This window comes from Python bivittatus, unplaced genomic scaffold, assembly GCF_059951505.1.
Source record: "Python bivittatus isolate LINGU-HERP-01145 unplaced genomic scaffold, Pbiv_v1 ctg000350_np1212, whole genome shotgun sequence".
Taxonomy (NCBI): domain Eukaryota; kingdom Metazoa; phylum Chordata; class Lepidosauria; order Squamata; family Pythonidae; genus Python; species Python bivittatus.
Genome location: NW_028277074.1, coordinates 34,759,898 through 34,775,608, shown reverse-complemented (window position 1 = coordinate 34,775,608; position 15,711 = coordinate 34,759,898). Strand labels below are relative to the sequence as shown.

Below are 15,711 nucleotides of genomic sequence, written 5' to 3'. Positions count from 1 at the left end.
ATACATCTCAATGTTGCTGAAATTGAGAAACACTGGTATACAGGATTCATTGCTACTCTCTTCATTATACTTTCAAACTTTTTGGTCACTGAAAGACAATCCATGAGTTCTAAGAATTAACCACCACATTTAAATAAAAATGCACTGATAAATTTTACTGGTAAGTTCCTATTTCTGATTATTCTAAAATGTATTCTAAAATAAAAAAAGATAATAAAAATTCTGTTTACAGTATTTGCTTGTTTAACTTTCATTCTTTTCAGCAATGGAACTTATGACGATGTCAACTTCTCAACTGCTGTAAAAATAAACATTCCTGATAAAAAGCAAACCAGATGCCTGATCTACTTGGATGGAACACAGATAATGCACAGTTTTCTGAATGCTGCTGAAATAATGAACAAGTCATTCATCTGGAGGTATTATACAATGCTTATGGGAGAACAATCCTGGAAGGGAAATACATGTTTGGAATGAAGACAGTGAAGATGCTTTAGTAGTATGCTCCATATGAGTTGGAAATATAAACTAGTGGAATATCCAGCTAACATGGCCAACTGTTTGAGAATTCTGGGTGCTGAATCCCCAATCGGTTTGGACAAGTCAGGTCTATCTTTTTAAACTATATATAGACAAATAACTATAAAAAACTCCCCCCTTGGCATCTTACTACACAACTGTTGGATTCTTTCTCTCTTTCTATCGATTCTTTCTATCGATTCTCCTTTTCTATTATCTTCCACATTGAGCCTTTGAGGACCAAAGAAACATATAGTTTTCAAGTCCACATATATGCTTTTTATGTTCAGGGATAAAGTGACACACCAAGGCATTTCATTTTATAAATGCCAATACTCCACCAGCAGCCACTTTCTTTCCTGGCTGAGAAGAACCCATTGGTGAAGAAGGCAGGTTTAATAGCAGTTAGTGGAGAATTGCAATACAGAAGCCATCCACCCAGCAGACACAAACTCATGCAGCACCTTTTTCTCACCACACAATCAGGACACTCTTTATTTAAATATCTGGTAAGCTGCTACTCCTGCTCTCTGATGAGATCTGGGTTTCTTGACCTGGGGAGCAGTCTCTCAAGACAGCAACCATCACAGATATAGCACTGTACCCTTTGAGCATTATGCCCTAGAGTGGGCAGCATCTATCAACGATTTCCTAAAGATCTTAAATATGAAATTGCTGATCTTTTCACAACAATTCAAATATTCTCATTAACGTCAGCATCTGTTGAGGGAGACTGGAAAATAGCCAATGTTACCCCATTTTTTAAAAAAGGTTGGAGGGACAATAAGAAAACTTCACGTACGCTCTGGGGAATATAACTTATTAAAAAACAATATATATATGGAATATAACTTATGACAAAATAAACAAATACAAAGAACAATCCTTGCTGAAACAAATCAGCATGGTTTACAAAATGATAAAGGACAGCCAAAATGATTAGGGGCTGAAGCAGCTACCCTATGAAAACATTATAGGAACTGGAGCTCTTTAGCTGGGAATGAAAGAGGTAAGAAGAGGTATATAAAATCATGCAGTGCCTAGATAATATGGATAGAATGTTTATTTCTATCCACATTATTAATATCCATACTATCCAATTCAAGGCCATGCATTAAAATTAGATGCAAGAGAATTCAGAACCAATAGAAGGGTTTTTGTTTTTGTTTTACTTAGCACACAATTAAACTGTGGGATTAGCTGTCAGCAGTTGTTGCTAAAGGCACCCCATTTGGATGGTTTAAAAAAGGGCCTGGACAGGTTCACAGAGAATTAGGCTACCAATGACTACTAATATTTATGGTTGTTTAATACCCCCTGAATCATAGGCAGCATGTCTTCTATCCTGGTCGCTGAGATCAACAGCAGAAAGCTGCTATCATCTTCCAGAATACATTTGTGAGGGAAGCTAACGTTCTCATTGTATTATCTTTTGGATGAGAGAGAGCAAAAGAATATGAAGCAAAGTATAATTATTTTTCAGAACTCTCTGAATTCATTCTTCTCAGGTAATTAGTATTACCTGAAAACTTTATTGTGGATAGCAACAATGCATTTCACGCTATCTCTTGACTCATGTTTGAATGGGAAAATGACCATCACAAATAAAATAAACCATAGCAAGAAGGTTTGAGATGGCTAGATGCTAAAACACACTAAAATAAAAGAAATACAGCTTATCTAATTTTGAACATTTGTCTGTGTTATCAATATTGATATAATATAGCTGTGCATATTTTCATTGTCCAATGCTGATGTTTTCATTGTCCTGTGTATAAAGCTCCTTGCTATATCTTATGAAGATCATCAACAAAAGCAATTCTATTCTATCAGCAGCTAACTCTCCTAAGGAGCATTTTTTTCAAATGGTCATAGTTTTGTGTATTGTCAAAGGCTTTCACGGCCGGCATACGATGGCTGGTGTGGGTCTTCCGGGCTGTGTGGCCGTGGTCTTGAAGCTTTGTTTCCTAACGTTTCGCCAGCACCTGTGACCGGCATCTTCAGAGTGCAGGAGCACAGACAGGAGCAGAAGATGCTGGTCACAGGTGCTGGCGAAACGTTAGGAAACAAAACTTCAAGACCACGGCCACACAGCCCGGAAGACCCACACCAGCCACCGGTCATAGTTTTGTTTTATTTTTTAAGTATGGGAGGCTTTTGTATTCTGAATTTGCTTGGGACTTGGCTTTGGGAAATCTAGATTTAGGTCTAGGTTTTACTCCCTATGAAGGAGACCAGGGTAAGACCTTCTTTCCTATGAAGAAGACCTACATCAGTAGAGTCTGTCAACATCAATCCAAGCATTTTTACAACTTGCTGTGGAGATAAAGCCAACTAACTTCTTTCTGTTCTATCCTGCTTGGTGGAAATGCGGAACATAAATTTAAGAAATAAACAATGAATATGCAGAAAGGATATGATTAACATATTTGACTGAGACAACAGGATAGCACAGCAACTAAGTCATGGTTGGATGAATTATGATTTATAAAATAAACCACAACATGCTAAGCCATAAATCTGGTTTACCACCATAACAGAGAGATTCACATAACATGTCCAGTTTAAATCAAGCAAATTTCACTAAGCCATACAATAGTGTGTAAATTCAGGTTCTGTTTCTACTAAGAATAGGAAGTCACTTGCAAAAGACCAGCCCAATATCTCCTCTGGTCTAAATTAGAAGTACTAGGTAATGCCTTTTCATCTGCACTTTTCAAATAATAGTTAATAAGTAGAGAAGCTAAATTCTGGTATACAACATTTCATTATCTCAGGCCATGAATGCCACTTATAGAAATGTATTTAGTCTGTCTTTCTTTCTACACATTCTCCATGTATTGTTTCCAAATACATTCCATATCCATGGGAAGGCAAGAAGATGTTTTTGTTTTATACCTTGAAAAATTAACAAGTTAATCCATAGCATAGCAGCAAGCTGCTATATTGAGATATCTAGCCAACAGCCAGGATGACAGAATGAAACTGCAGTCTAATCTGGACAGATTGGAAGGCTGGGTTGAAAGGAGCAGGCCGATATGCAAAGTATTTACATTTAGGAATAAAAATGTAGGTCTCATATACAAGATGGGGGATTCATGGCTTGGAAAACTACATCTGAGAAAGACTTGGGTGTGGTCACTGACAACAAGCTGAGCACGAATCAGCACTGTGAGACAACTGCTAGAAGAGCTGATCCAGCTCTGGGTTGCATTAGAAGAACTGTATCAAAAACATGTAAAATCATTATTCCTCTCCACTTGGCATACCTGGAGTACTGTGTACAGTTCTGGGCACCCCATTTCCCTACGGATATTGACAGGTTGCAGAGGGTTCAGAGGAGGCCAACAAAGATGATAAGGGGCTTGACATGACCTATGAAGACAACCTGAGGAATCTTGGAACTTTTAGTCTGAAGAAAAGAAGACTTAGGGGAGAAATGATAGTTTTATTCAGGAACATAAAGAGGAGATATAGAGAGTCACGAACTATTTTCATGACCACATAAACTAGGACAAAAATAATGGGAATAAGTTGCATTTAAATATAAGATTTCATTTAAATATAAGGAAAGAAAGATGTGTACAACATGTAACAATCAATTTATGCAAGAGTTCTCCATTTCTGGACATTTTAAAGAAGAGACTGGACAACCATCCTTGTGATCTCTTATAATGCTACGACTCTATGATTCTGTAATTCTAAATCTATGAATGTTAGCATTTTAAATGTGCAAAAAATACATAGTTGTGGTAAGCTGAGTTGCAGTATTTTCATTCCATTCACTTCTTCCTTGCCACAACACAACGAAATTGTCATTTGGAAAAAAGAATTGCTAGTTAGATCTGCAAGCACATTTACACAGGATACTTCAGGATGTACAATCTATAGAATTTTAAGAAGTTCTGCTTGCTTATGAAATGTTCTACAGATATGCATAATTACAGTGGGTAAGCTGTGTTATGGAGAGCATGTAATGCATCACTGACAAGCACAGATGTTTGGTCGAGCACCCTTTTTTTCAATTTCTGTTTTTCCCCATAGCTTCAACTAGCCTGTAAAAACACTGGGTGTTTAACCACTGATTATTCTTCCACACTGTGGAAAGTAAATTGGACAGAACCAAACATGAAATAAAATACATGGCCCACAATAGCCATGTAAGAAAATGAAAACAAGTAATTTCTGTAAGCAGTTAATGTTTTGCAGTATTTTCTGTAGAGCAAGCACCTGTCACCAGGCAATTTACAATGCATACAAGATCTTTGATCTGCATGTTCTCTCTAATTCTCTGCAAAAACACCTAACAGAAACTTCTGAATCTAAAATGCCTTAAATTTTAAAAATACTCATCAATCATAGATTGCTGAAATATATTTCTTATCAGGATAGCTACTATATAAGATGTGCATTAAAGAAAAAGATAACTAAAGACACTGGAAAAAAGGATTGCGTAAGCATAGGGTAAACACAGCACAAGAAATCATCAGTAAATTTCATATGACAATAGATGATAGGTATCTATTTAACATCATTCATCAGATAACAGATAGAGCAGGATCTTTTAGTGAACCAATTAATGCCTTCTTTTTCTTATACTGAAATTTATGTTTTAGGTTTTTATTTGTAAGGGAAGAATGTGATAACATTAGTTTTATGGATGAATAGACTGTTGCATTTGCAAAATCTACTGTGTACCTGCCTACTGTCTTTTTCCTCCATGGGCTCAAAAAAAAAAAGCTTTATTACAGTACTTTTATAAACGCTGGTAACTTGCTCGCAATCATGGTTTCCCAACATGTGCAGATATAAAAAACACGAAGTCATATGTGGCAATATACCTGATTATATGCCAGCTCTCTAGATGTATGGATTTCAACTTCCAGAATTCTCAGAAATGGTCATCCCAACTGGGAAGTTCACCCATATGGGGGATGTTCAGATTGGGGAAAGCTCATATACAATATGTTCTTCCACTTAAGCCTGTGTAAGGAAATAATTTCATATGAAAATGCTGAGTTGCAAATGATCATGAGTAAAACCTGGTCCTCTGGCATAATTAGTAAACTGCCATATATTGTAGGGGCCCATTGGCCTATCTAGCCCAGGGTTCGAGGCAGAAATATGTTCAGCCTCATTTTTACTTACTAGGGATCTTCTATGTACAAATCATTTATTTTACAATTAAGCCTGGCCCTTCCTTTTAGAATTCACTCCAGTAAATAAACTGTAGTACATTGTGGAAGATTCACTATAGAGTAACAATTAATGTCTTAGCATCATAGACAAGTCTGTTTAGGAATAAACTTGGCTCATTTCTAAATACATATTCAAGATAGCCTAAACATCTGGTAAGGAAACTTGACTCAGTCTGGAAAGTAGTTCTAAAATGTTTTTAAATGGAAGCACCACTGCTAAAATTCTTCTGGCTCAAAAGCAAATTATTATTATGTAGTGAATCTATTTATTTGTACTATTAATATGAAACAATCCACACTTATTTATAGTGAATAAATTTATATATTATTAACAATAAGAACTTTAGTTTATTTCAGCTCTGATAAAGATTTGCACTAATTACAACTATTATAATCAGGTAAAGATTATAGCTAAATATACATAGGTGTGATATCCCTGATTGGGCTGACTACTTCCCATGATTGAATCTGGCTTCCTGATACTATATTCTCCCCAAAATCTTTTTTTCCCCCCCTGAGTTTATTACATTTCTTCACGGAATTGTGGCTTCCATGTGCAAAGATCTCCGATCTGTTTCCAAATTCCAGTTTTACATGTGGGATGCTGCATTCTGCTTATATAAACAGAGATAACCAAACTGGACAAATTTCTGTAGGCACAAATAAAATAACTATTAGGCACTGCAGATGACTAGAAAGGATTTGATTCTTTCTGTAAGATTCACTTGTAAAATTAGTATTGCAAGTCAGCTCCCAAAGGGAGCATGAGAAGGAGTAGATGGTTTAATTTCTGCTTCTCAAGATATTGGTGGTCAGAAAATAATATTTTTGTTAGGAAAAAGCCTGCATCAAATAAATAGGACCAAGAGAATGATGGCTCAATCTCTGAGCATTCACAAACAGAAAACTGATACACAAAGTAGCAATTGGAGTCAGATGGTTCCAAGAAGAAAATAAAAATCTTAGAAAAAAGGATAGCGTGTGCACGTGAACGCACACTCAGTTTAGAATAAATAGGAAAATTCAATCCATTTTGTCTTCAAATGAAGTATTTGAAAAGAAGAGTGGAATTTGAAAAGTTTTACAGATCAAATTACCTACATATACTGGTTATTTTTCCTTCATTAATATTTTCCCTAGCTCTACCAGAGCCATTTTCAAGTAGTTTACTGATATTTTAGTGATAAGATTTGCACCAGATCTTGGTGACAAATTTAATGTCAAATAAAAGGCCTCCAAATGGGAAGTATTTGCAGTACATGGAAATGTATTGTTTTTGTTAAATCAATGATGGTTGATGCCTGTCTGTATCCAGATAGAATATCACTCAAACAAACAAACAAACAAACAAACCTTTAACCTCATGGAAATCTTGAACCCAATACTTTTATTATTAAATGCATATGCTACCTGACTTCCCATGACCCTGGTGCTTCACAAGTAAAAACATTAAAAACAAGAAAAAAAAAGTACAATAATAGAAAAAAAATAAGAATAGAAGATGGCAAGGATGACAAGGATGACAAAAAATGGACAGAAATGAAAAATAAATGAACCCACACAATCCAAAAGGGGCTTCACTCACCCTCACCAAAGGCCTGATGAGCTAAGTCTTCAAGGCCCTTCAAAACACTAGCAGGGCAGGGCCATCCAGATCTTGGGGGAATCTCATTCCGAAGGGTAGGTGCATTTACAGAGAAGGCACATTTCTGGGGTCTGAGAGATGGCATGGTTTAATCAAAGGAACCCAGTGCATGCCAACCCTGCCAGATCAAATCAGTTGGGCAGATACTACGGAAGACAGCTGGTCTGTCAGGCCCTATGCCATGAGCAACTAGTTTTTAATCAGCTATTTTCACACCATTACTGTAGTCAAAGGTACACCATGCCTCACCCATATCCTTATTTTTTACCTCATCAGTAATAAAAAATAATCATATAATATTACAGAAGATATTCACTCATGTATTATATTTACATTCCTCTTCAGAAGCAGAACAGGAAAGTCAAAAAACCTTGATTTTTTTTTTTGATTGATTAAACCTTGAGTTAGAAGAGCCCCTTACCCTTTTCATGGTTCAAATGAGATTCTAGGATGTCATAACACATCCATGTCAATCTAGGAATTGGTGTCCACATGACAATGTGGATTTAGAAAACAGAATGAAAATTAGGCTCAGTTTAAAAACTTAAAATACCAGGTTTATAATTCTTAAGACCTTCAAGAATTGGTACACTGTGATCCATGCCATAGTTGTAGTAGATAGACAGTAGCAGTAATTCACACAGATTTCAAAAGGCAATGAGATAAATGCACATTAAGATTAAAGTCACCTTAGGTCTATCTGGACCTTTATTCCAACTGCAACAAAAACTTACTAAGAAACAGTTAACCAAAGACATTCCAAGTCCTAATATTAAATTGCAGTATGTATGGGACTGAGGACATTTTTATCGTTAATTTTAAAGGAACTACGATTTACAACACTACAGGCATATATTTTCTGTCACAGCGCTCGTTCTTCAAAACACCATCCCCACAGATATTACATTAGCTTCAACCCTGGTGGCCTTCTGGATGACTCTGAAGACCTGATTATGCCATTGGCTTTTGGGGTTGGAATATGTTGCTGAGCCTGTGGGGCGATTGCAAGGGTAGTTATCCTGGCTGCCTATCTGTATTGAGTGTGATATTACTGGTATTTTATGTTTTAACTGCTGTATGCTGCCTAGACTCACAAAGGTCATACAAATGACAATTAATTAATTATTATCACAGAAAAGAAGAATTTTCACTAGATGAACCTGGTGTATATGCTTCATAGAATTATTTAACATAATTCTATTTAACACCTATTTAACACCTATGTGTTTCTGTGAAAAAGACATTCACAGAATTGATCTAGAACAAATGGAAAAAATGCAATAGAATGTCAAGAGTATTGGATTTATTTTATTTAAAGGGAACAGAGATGAATATTTTCACACTGATGAGAAGAGAAGAGAAGAGAAGAGAAGAGAAGAGAAGAGAAGAGAAGAGAAGAGAAGAGAAGAGAAGAGAAGATGATCAGGAGTGGTCTAAAGGATCCTCCAATTGAAATGTAGCTAATTATAATGACCAATACGAATCAGATTTGACCATTACTGTGGTTCACAAAGGGTTTTTCATCCTGCCTAGCCAAATTGTACTGCTGAATAGGAAGAAAGAGGGTTGCTTTTCTTTCAGGGTTTGTCTCCAGCTGTTCAAAAGAAGAAAGCACAGTTTAAACACAAACACATTTGTCTTTCTTTTACTGGGTCACACTGTACACAGATCTTACATTAGACAATAAAAATACATTCTTGACTTCTATATTTCAAAGTAGCACCCAGCACTAACTTTTCATCAACATGGCTTTCATGTTGACTAGTCTAGTTACAATTTTGTATACCATTCTGGAATCTTTTCAGTGAGTTAAGTAAATGAATAAAATATAGTTAATTCACTGAAGCTCCATTCTCAAAGTACTGTTTAAAAGCATGCATTATCTTCTCGAAAAGGAGACATTATCTGGAGAGCGGATACTTGTTTAATCAGTGTTGCCTTAGTATTTTCCAGCCATGTTCTTTAAAAATGGAAGGAGAGAGTGAGAACTGGCCTCCTCATTTCTCCTTCTCTTATGAAAACCACAGTGTTCGACTGGTTCAAGACCTATTCAGTTTAGGAGCTTTCATGCCAAAGAATCTGGCTGTGAGACTGTTTCCCATGCATGTAACAGGGTTCTCTCTGAAAATGGAGTTGGGAAACTGAAAATAAGGAACATACAAGAAATTAACAAGTAGCCAGATCCAACTGTTCTCTTGGCACAAGATCTTCCTACCACAGCATTCGTCTTAAGAGGAAAACAGAAGGAACTTTTTTTCATCCCAGGCCATTGACTCATAGGAAAAAAAATCAATAAGGAGTCATACAAAAGTTAAGAGCATAAAATTAGAATCTGCAATTTCATCACCTCTTGTTTCCATTTGTTTATGTAGCTTTTAGTAAGTGGCCTGTCGCCACCTATGAAAGGGATTATTCTATATATTTAGTGGAGATACCATTTCCCATTTGTTAAGGTATTTGTATTGTGTTTTTGCTCCTGAACACACAAGTCAACTTACATGGGGCTTTCAACTCATTATCCTTCCCCTGACAATACTATGAGAAATCTTGGGATAAAAGAGAAACAAGAGTGTCCCAAACAGACTGCTCAATGAACTCCGTGGTGAAGTGAAGACCTGAAACTGAGTCTTCTTGATCCAAATCAAAAACCTTTACCTTTATTCTGGTTCTTCCCATATGGACAAATGAATGAAAATAAAATTGGTGACTTTTTTTTCTAGCATGCTGCTGTTCTTTAATGAAAAAGCATCACCAGGAAGAAGATTAGAGCTCTTTTACATACCTATTCCTGCTGCACTGCTACAATTAAGCATCCAGATGGTTCCAATAGCTAGTTTATTTTTTCATTTATTTATTCAGTTTATACAGCTTGACCTGTGGAACTTTGGGCAGAATAAGGGAAAGATATGTTAGCTGTCACTAGTTCTATTTCTTCTCTAAGTGGTCTTTGGAAGATAAATATTTCATCTGGTTTTTCTAGCGTACAATACAGGAGGTTGTCTTTGAAAATGATAGGTCATTTCCAACCATATAAATAGGTAAGAGGCGGAAACTCTACCTATCTGAAATCCCTTCAGCTACTGTGCAAGAGGGCATGGCTAGTGAAAAGTGGGGCCGGAATACACATATACTCATATACATTCACACAGGTTATCTTCCTTATCCTGCATTATTGATAAGAGAATGGCAAGAATAACATGTGATTAGAATTACGGAGAAGGAGAAACATTAACTTCATTTATGCCCTGTTGATCTGTTCCTACTAATGGCTGCTCAACAAGGAAAACCCTTGACCAAAGCTGAATTGTCCATCTTCAGCTAAACTGATAAAATGTATTTCAAGCCAGAGAGGCTTCCAGTGGCAATGCTGAAACTAAAAATAGTCTAACTCTCTCCCATCCTGCTTCATCACCCTCCAGTCAAGGGTATACCAAGGAGCAATTCAGATTCTGTTCAGAGGAGCAGTCCTTGGCAACAATGGTCAACTAGCAAAGTCAGAATGATGAGGATTTGAACAGGACTGCCAGCCAGGGTACCAAATCCCTGAGAGAATGAATGATATAAAAAACCCTCCCTGCCTTTGTAGAGGAAGAGGATGCCCTAAGTAAAGTTCAGCAGGGACATTACCAGGAGACTTTTGCTTGAAAATAGACTTTAAAAAAATTTTTTTGAAGTATCAGTCTGATTCAGGATAAAAACATGTCTGAATGTTCCCAAAGCCCACTTGCTCAGCTTCTTCCCGTTATTGCTAGATAAAACTAGAAGCAGAATTACCATTTTGACTATACTTACTAAGCAGGCAATCTGCTACTGTGGCATTGTTCTTCCTTATGTTATCTTGTCTGGAAATACTAAACAACAGAAGCAATGGCTGAATTCACTTAACATGCTAAACTCACTTGTAGCTGTAATAGTTGGAGGCTGAACTCTTTAAAACTTCCACCTGTGTCACACACAAAAACAACTGATTATCAGCTTTTATTTGTTCATGATCTTTTTCTTGAAACAATAATCATGGTTTTGGTTCTTAAACTGCAGTCTTATGCATACATTCTTAGAAGCATAACTTAATGAATGCAACAGAATTTCAGAATAAATATGCACAGGACTGTATATTTGATAGTTTACCTACCAATACTAGATATTACTGAATTGTCTTGCAGACTTTCTCTCCTTGATACTATAAGCGCTAGTTTATGTAGCTCACTTCTGAGTGTCTCACTTCTGCTCCACAACTACAGAAAGAAATACTACCCAAAGGTTGCTGATAATAATCTATAAAGAATGAACAAAATAGGTTTAGTAATGAAAAGCATCTAAAAGTTATTAGATGGCTTAAGGCAGTATTTCTCAACCTTTTTTCACCCATGCTCCCATACTGACCTTGCACCCTTTATTCCTATGCACTCCCCCCTCAATCCAGGTCCCATTACTGGATATGGACATGGGACAGTAACTAGTTCACTTCGCTTTTATGTGGCCCCTGCAGCACATACTATGGCTTCCCTGTTATATGTTTTTCAGCTGTGGGCCCCTTGAAATATTCAAGGCCCCTGGTTGAGAACCACTGGCTTAGAGCATTCATCCCTAAGTTGGCGCCCTCAAGAGGTATTGGAAGTAGAACTCTCAGAATTCTGAGCCAACACAGCCAAAATCTGGGAGTTATAACTGCAAATATCTGTATAGGACAAGGGAAAGACATGTGCCCACAAACTAAATTAGCAAAAGAAGACAATATGTAAAACCAGATCCTATGCAGTAAGACAGTGCTGAGGGTGTTTTTTTGGGCCCTCAAGGCTGACTGAACATGTCATTTATATAGTTATATACAGTCAGATATGATATAATGGTCATGAGGACAACTTTACAACACTACAAATATGGTGGGTGACTCTATTAATCCCTGGGCAAATGTCCTAGGGCTGTATCAAGGGAAACAGGTGTAATGCAGTAAGAATGGTGTGGTTATCTTTACTTTCATTGTGACAGGATGAAGTTATTTGTCAAGATTAAAATGCCCATTTTTTTTAAAGAAGAAAAAGTATATATTATTCTCTTGCACACAAAAAGTAGAACTTAAATAGCAGTTTGAGATGTCAGCTAATTTGATGCTCTACTTCCATAAGAATGAAATGAAATTTCCTTTTGGCTTTGGCCGACAAAACTGCATAGATGTAAAATTTAAATTAAAACCAGATGCACATCACAAGTATAAGGACATGCACACTAATATTAGGACATGAACTGATAAATGGCAGTAATGGGTAGATAAGGTTCACTGAATGAAGCTGCATTTTATGAAACTTCTCCCCCTCTCTCCTCAATAAATAATGGCATTGATTATATGATTTGATTATAAAGTTATAAACTAATAAAAATTATTGTAAACAAACTATACAATAGAAATTCAGATGACAAGCTGTTAAGTTGAATCCCAAATATGTTGAGATCTGACGTCTTTCAAATTCTGAACTTTGTAAAGCTAAAACAGTCTAGAAACAAGAAACTAATATTCCAGCTAGAAAATCCCAATTATCAACTAAATAACTAATACATTCTGAAGCAACTTTTTTTTATTTTGCTCATTATGTATATGTTTAATTTATTGTCATAATTATCAACACACTCCAAAAAGTCTCTCAAAAACTGATCACAATTAGATTTACAGTTCAAGTGTTTTATACACATTTAACCAGATTTTGCTTTGTTCAAAGAAATGTCAGGAAAACAGAATATAAATCTCCATCCATCATCAAATGTCTATAGGCAAAAAACTGTATAAATCTCCATCCATTGTTCAGTAACTTTTGGTAGACTATCTACAGAAATCTGAATATTGGCTATATTGACTATTCTTGGCTATAATTTATATTTCAGATAGTTGTGTGTAAGCCACTATTTTTAACCCTAAATAGGCAGAGTAATTGTGACTTACTTTCTCTCCCATTTCCCAGACAAAGGAGCAAGTGGGCCTTAACAATTAGTTCAAATCAGTTACCACAACTATGGGCTGTTGCTATTTCTTTGAATTTACACACACACACACACACACTTAAGTAGTGTCTGTACATTAGACATTTTTGCTGACTGTACAAGTTTTAAGCCTAGGTGTGTCACAAAAAACTTTTAGCATGTCTAATTCATTCTATCCAAGAGGTCTCTGAAATTCTTTACTACAGCTGGAATAAATTAACACCATCTTTGCAATATTGCTTCAGTGTAAATGCTAAGCTTCAGAGCAGCTATTATAGTAACCAAATGCTTTAACAATGGCTTAATATTATTATGAGAAGGAAAGATGTGGAATTTTCATTTCTACAAAGAATTGTGGTCCTGTTCACCCAGGAGGTCCAGGACTTTAAACGATCAGTTTAATGAAGCCCTTTTTAAGTCCAACAAGACTAAAGGAATACACAAATCCAGACAAATGATTTATAGCCAACTATAAATTCTTAGTTCTGTTTGGTAGTCAAGGTTATTCTGAAAACCCTTTACATCTCCCTTTCTTCTTCAATTTATTAACCACCCTTTTCCAAAATACAGCTCTAAGCACACTGAAGGATGTAGATCTAACTTTTTAAAAAGACACGGACAAAAAAAAAAGCAGCAAAGAGGTATAGAAATAATAGGGAGAATTGTCAAACTCAAGTATAAAGAAACCATCCAGTTTAAGTGTACTGCATTTTCTCCAAAGCTGCTTTGTGGGCACCCATGAGCTCCAACTAGGATATAAGATTCTACTGATGCAAGAAAATCTGCAGCAAACAGAGGCACAGTGGACCTTCACCCTCCACAGATTTAAGGGAGAAATAGTCTTCTTGGCAACTGAGTGTTCTTTTCTCTTTCTCCTCCTATTTTACAACCTTCCTTTGGTGCCTCACTCAGCAGTCTCTTGGGTGTTCTTCCTCCATCTCTCTAACGCCACAGCCAAGAGAAAATCCTGGCAACCTCTTTCCAGTGGTCAGGGAGGCCCCTTCCCCCCTCCCAAAAAGAATGCCCAACGCAGTGGCCGTCATAAGACAGCTCTTTGGAACATGTGCAGAGTGTCTCTCCCATCTCAGCCAACCAAGCCAAAAGATGCCTCGCCAAGCCGGATAAGGCGAGTCAGGAAGCTCCAGCTTAAGCCGCTCGTTCTGCAACAGGCATTATTATCCCGGCGTTCAAGACACCAGCGTGGGGGCTGTTACGCTTCGCTTCCGAGCCGAAGCTACCGGCGAGGAAGGCGATTCCTGGGGAATGAGGAGCCGGAGAAGTTTGGGGGTGTTTTCGGGGACAGAGGGGGAAAGGAGAACAACAGCTGCCGCGCGCCACTTACCCATGGTCTCTCGCAGGCGTGCAGATGGCTCGGCTCCGGGGGGCGGCGGCGGCGTTGGCGGCTGGTTGCTTGGCAAGGTCGACTTTCTCGGCTTCGGGCGAAGAGACGGCGGGCGCCCAGCGTAGTCGAGGAATCAGCGCTCGAGGTCCGAGCTCTCCTCGGCTGGGTCCCTCCCTCATCGGCCACGGCCAAAGGGGCGGCGCCTGCGCTGAGCAGCCACCGAGCAGAAGGCGGCCGGGGTGCAACGGCTATTATCTGTTCGCGCCTTTGTGAGAGGACGGGACCCGCGGAAGACGCCCCCTCTCCGCCTCAGCAGCCGCGTTCCGGGGAGGCGCGGCGGGCCTGGAGGTGCCCGTCCTCCAGTGTATCAGAAGCCCAAATTGGTTCGGGGCGGGAGAGCTCTGTCGAGGAGTTGCCCCGTGTCTGCCGTTTCAGGCCCCCCGAAGTGCGAATCTAGGTTTCTGTCATTTATTCACTCAAGGAGAAGCCAAGATATTCGTATTCAAAGCCACATGAATGGCTGAATGAATGAACTTCAACCATGAAGTTCAGGAGTCTGCATCCCAAATCACAAAAGCAAATCACGTTATAGCTGATTGTGTTGGCCAAAGCCAGCCACTGTGATTTTAAAATGTATATTGAGTGATCCCATGGGGTTGTGTAGCAAACCATAATTAAACCATGGCTTTCCAGAATGTATGCAGAATCTCAGAATAGGTTCGGGATACACATTGCTTGCTTAACTCTGGAGAAGCCACAGTTGAATGGGTTCGTGCACCATGCTAAAATAGAACCAAACGCATCAGTGAACCCAGCTTTTATTCATATAGTATTCATATAGTATCAAAGTAGATACACTTTCCAAGGCTTTCTTGGGACGAGAGAAATGGGGAGAGGGCAGAAGGAGAACTACACTTGCTACTGTTTGCTTATTTAATGAAAGGCAAAGTATATATAAAATAGATGTATTTGATATGCAGAAAGTAAGAGCTAGTGGCAAGAGCTGATGGACATCAGAAGAGACAGCAAAAATG

At 37.8% G+C, this 15,711-nt stretch overlaps 1 protein-coding gene across 1 annotated transcript in view; it reads right to left on the bottom strand.

Moving 5' to 3' along the window:
- Window positions 1–14,946, bottom strand: part of GPM6B (glycoprotein M6B) — a 115,031-nt gene extending 100,085 nt beyond the window's left edge. Inside the window, exon 1 of the mRNA XM_088144923.1 lies at window positions 14,678–14,946. Within this exon, the coding sequence (XP_088001049.1) occupies window positions 14,678–14,681 (4 nt within the window). The 5' untranslated portion in view covers window positions 14,682–14,946. The remainder of the gene's footprint in view (window positions 1–14,677) is intronic.
- Between the last annotated feature and the right edge of the window lie 765 nt (window positions 14,947–15,711).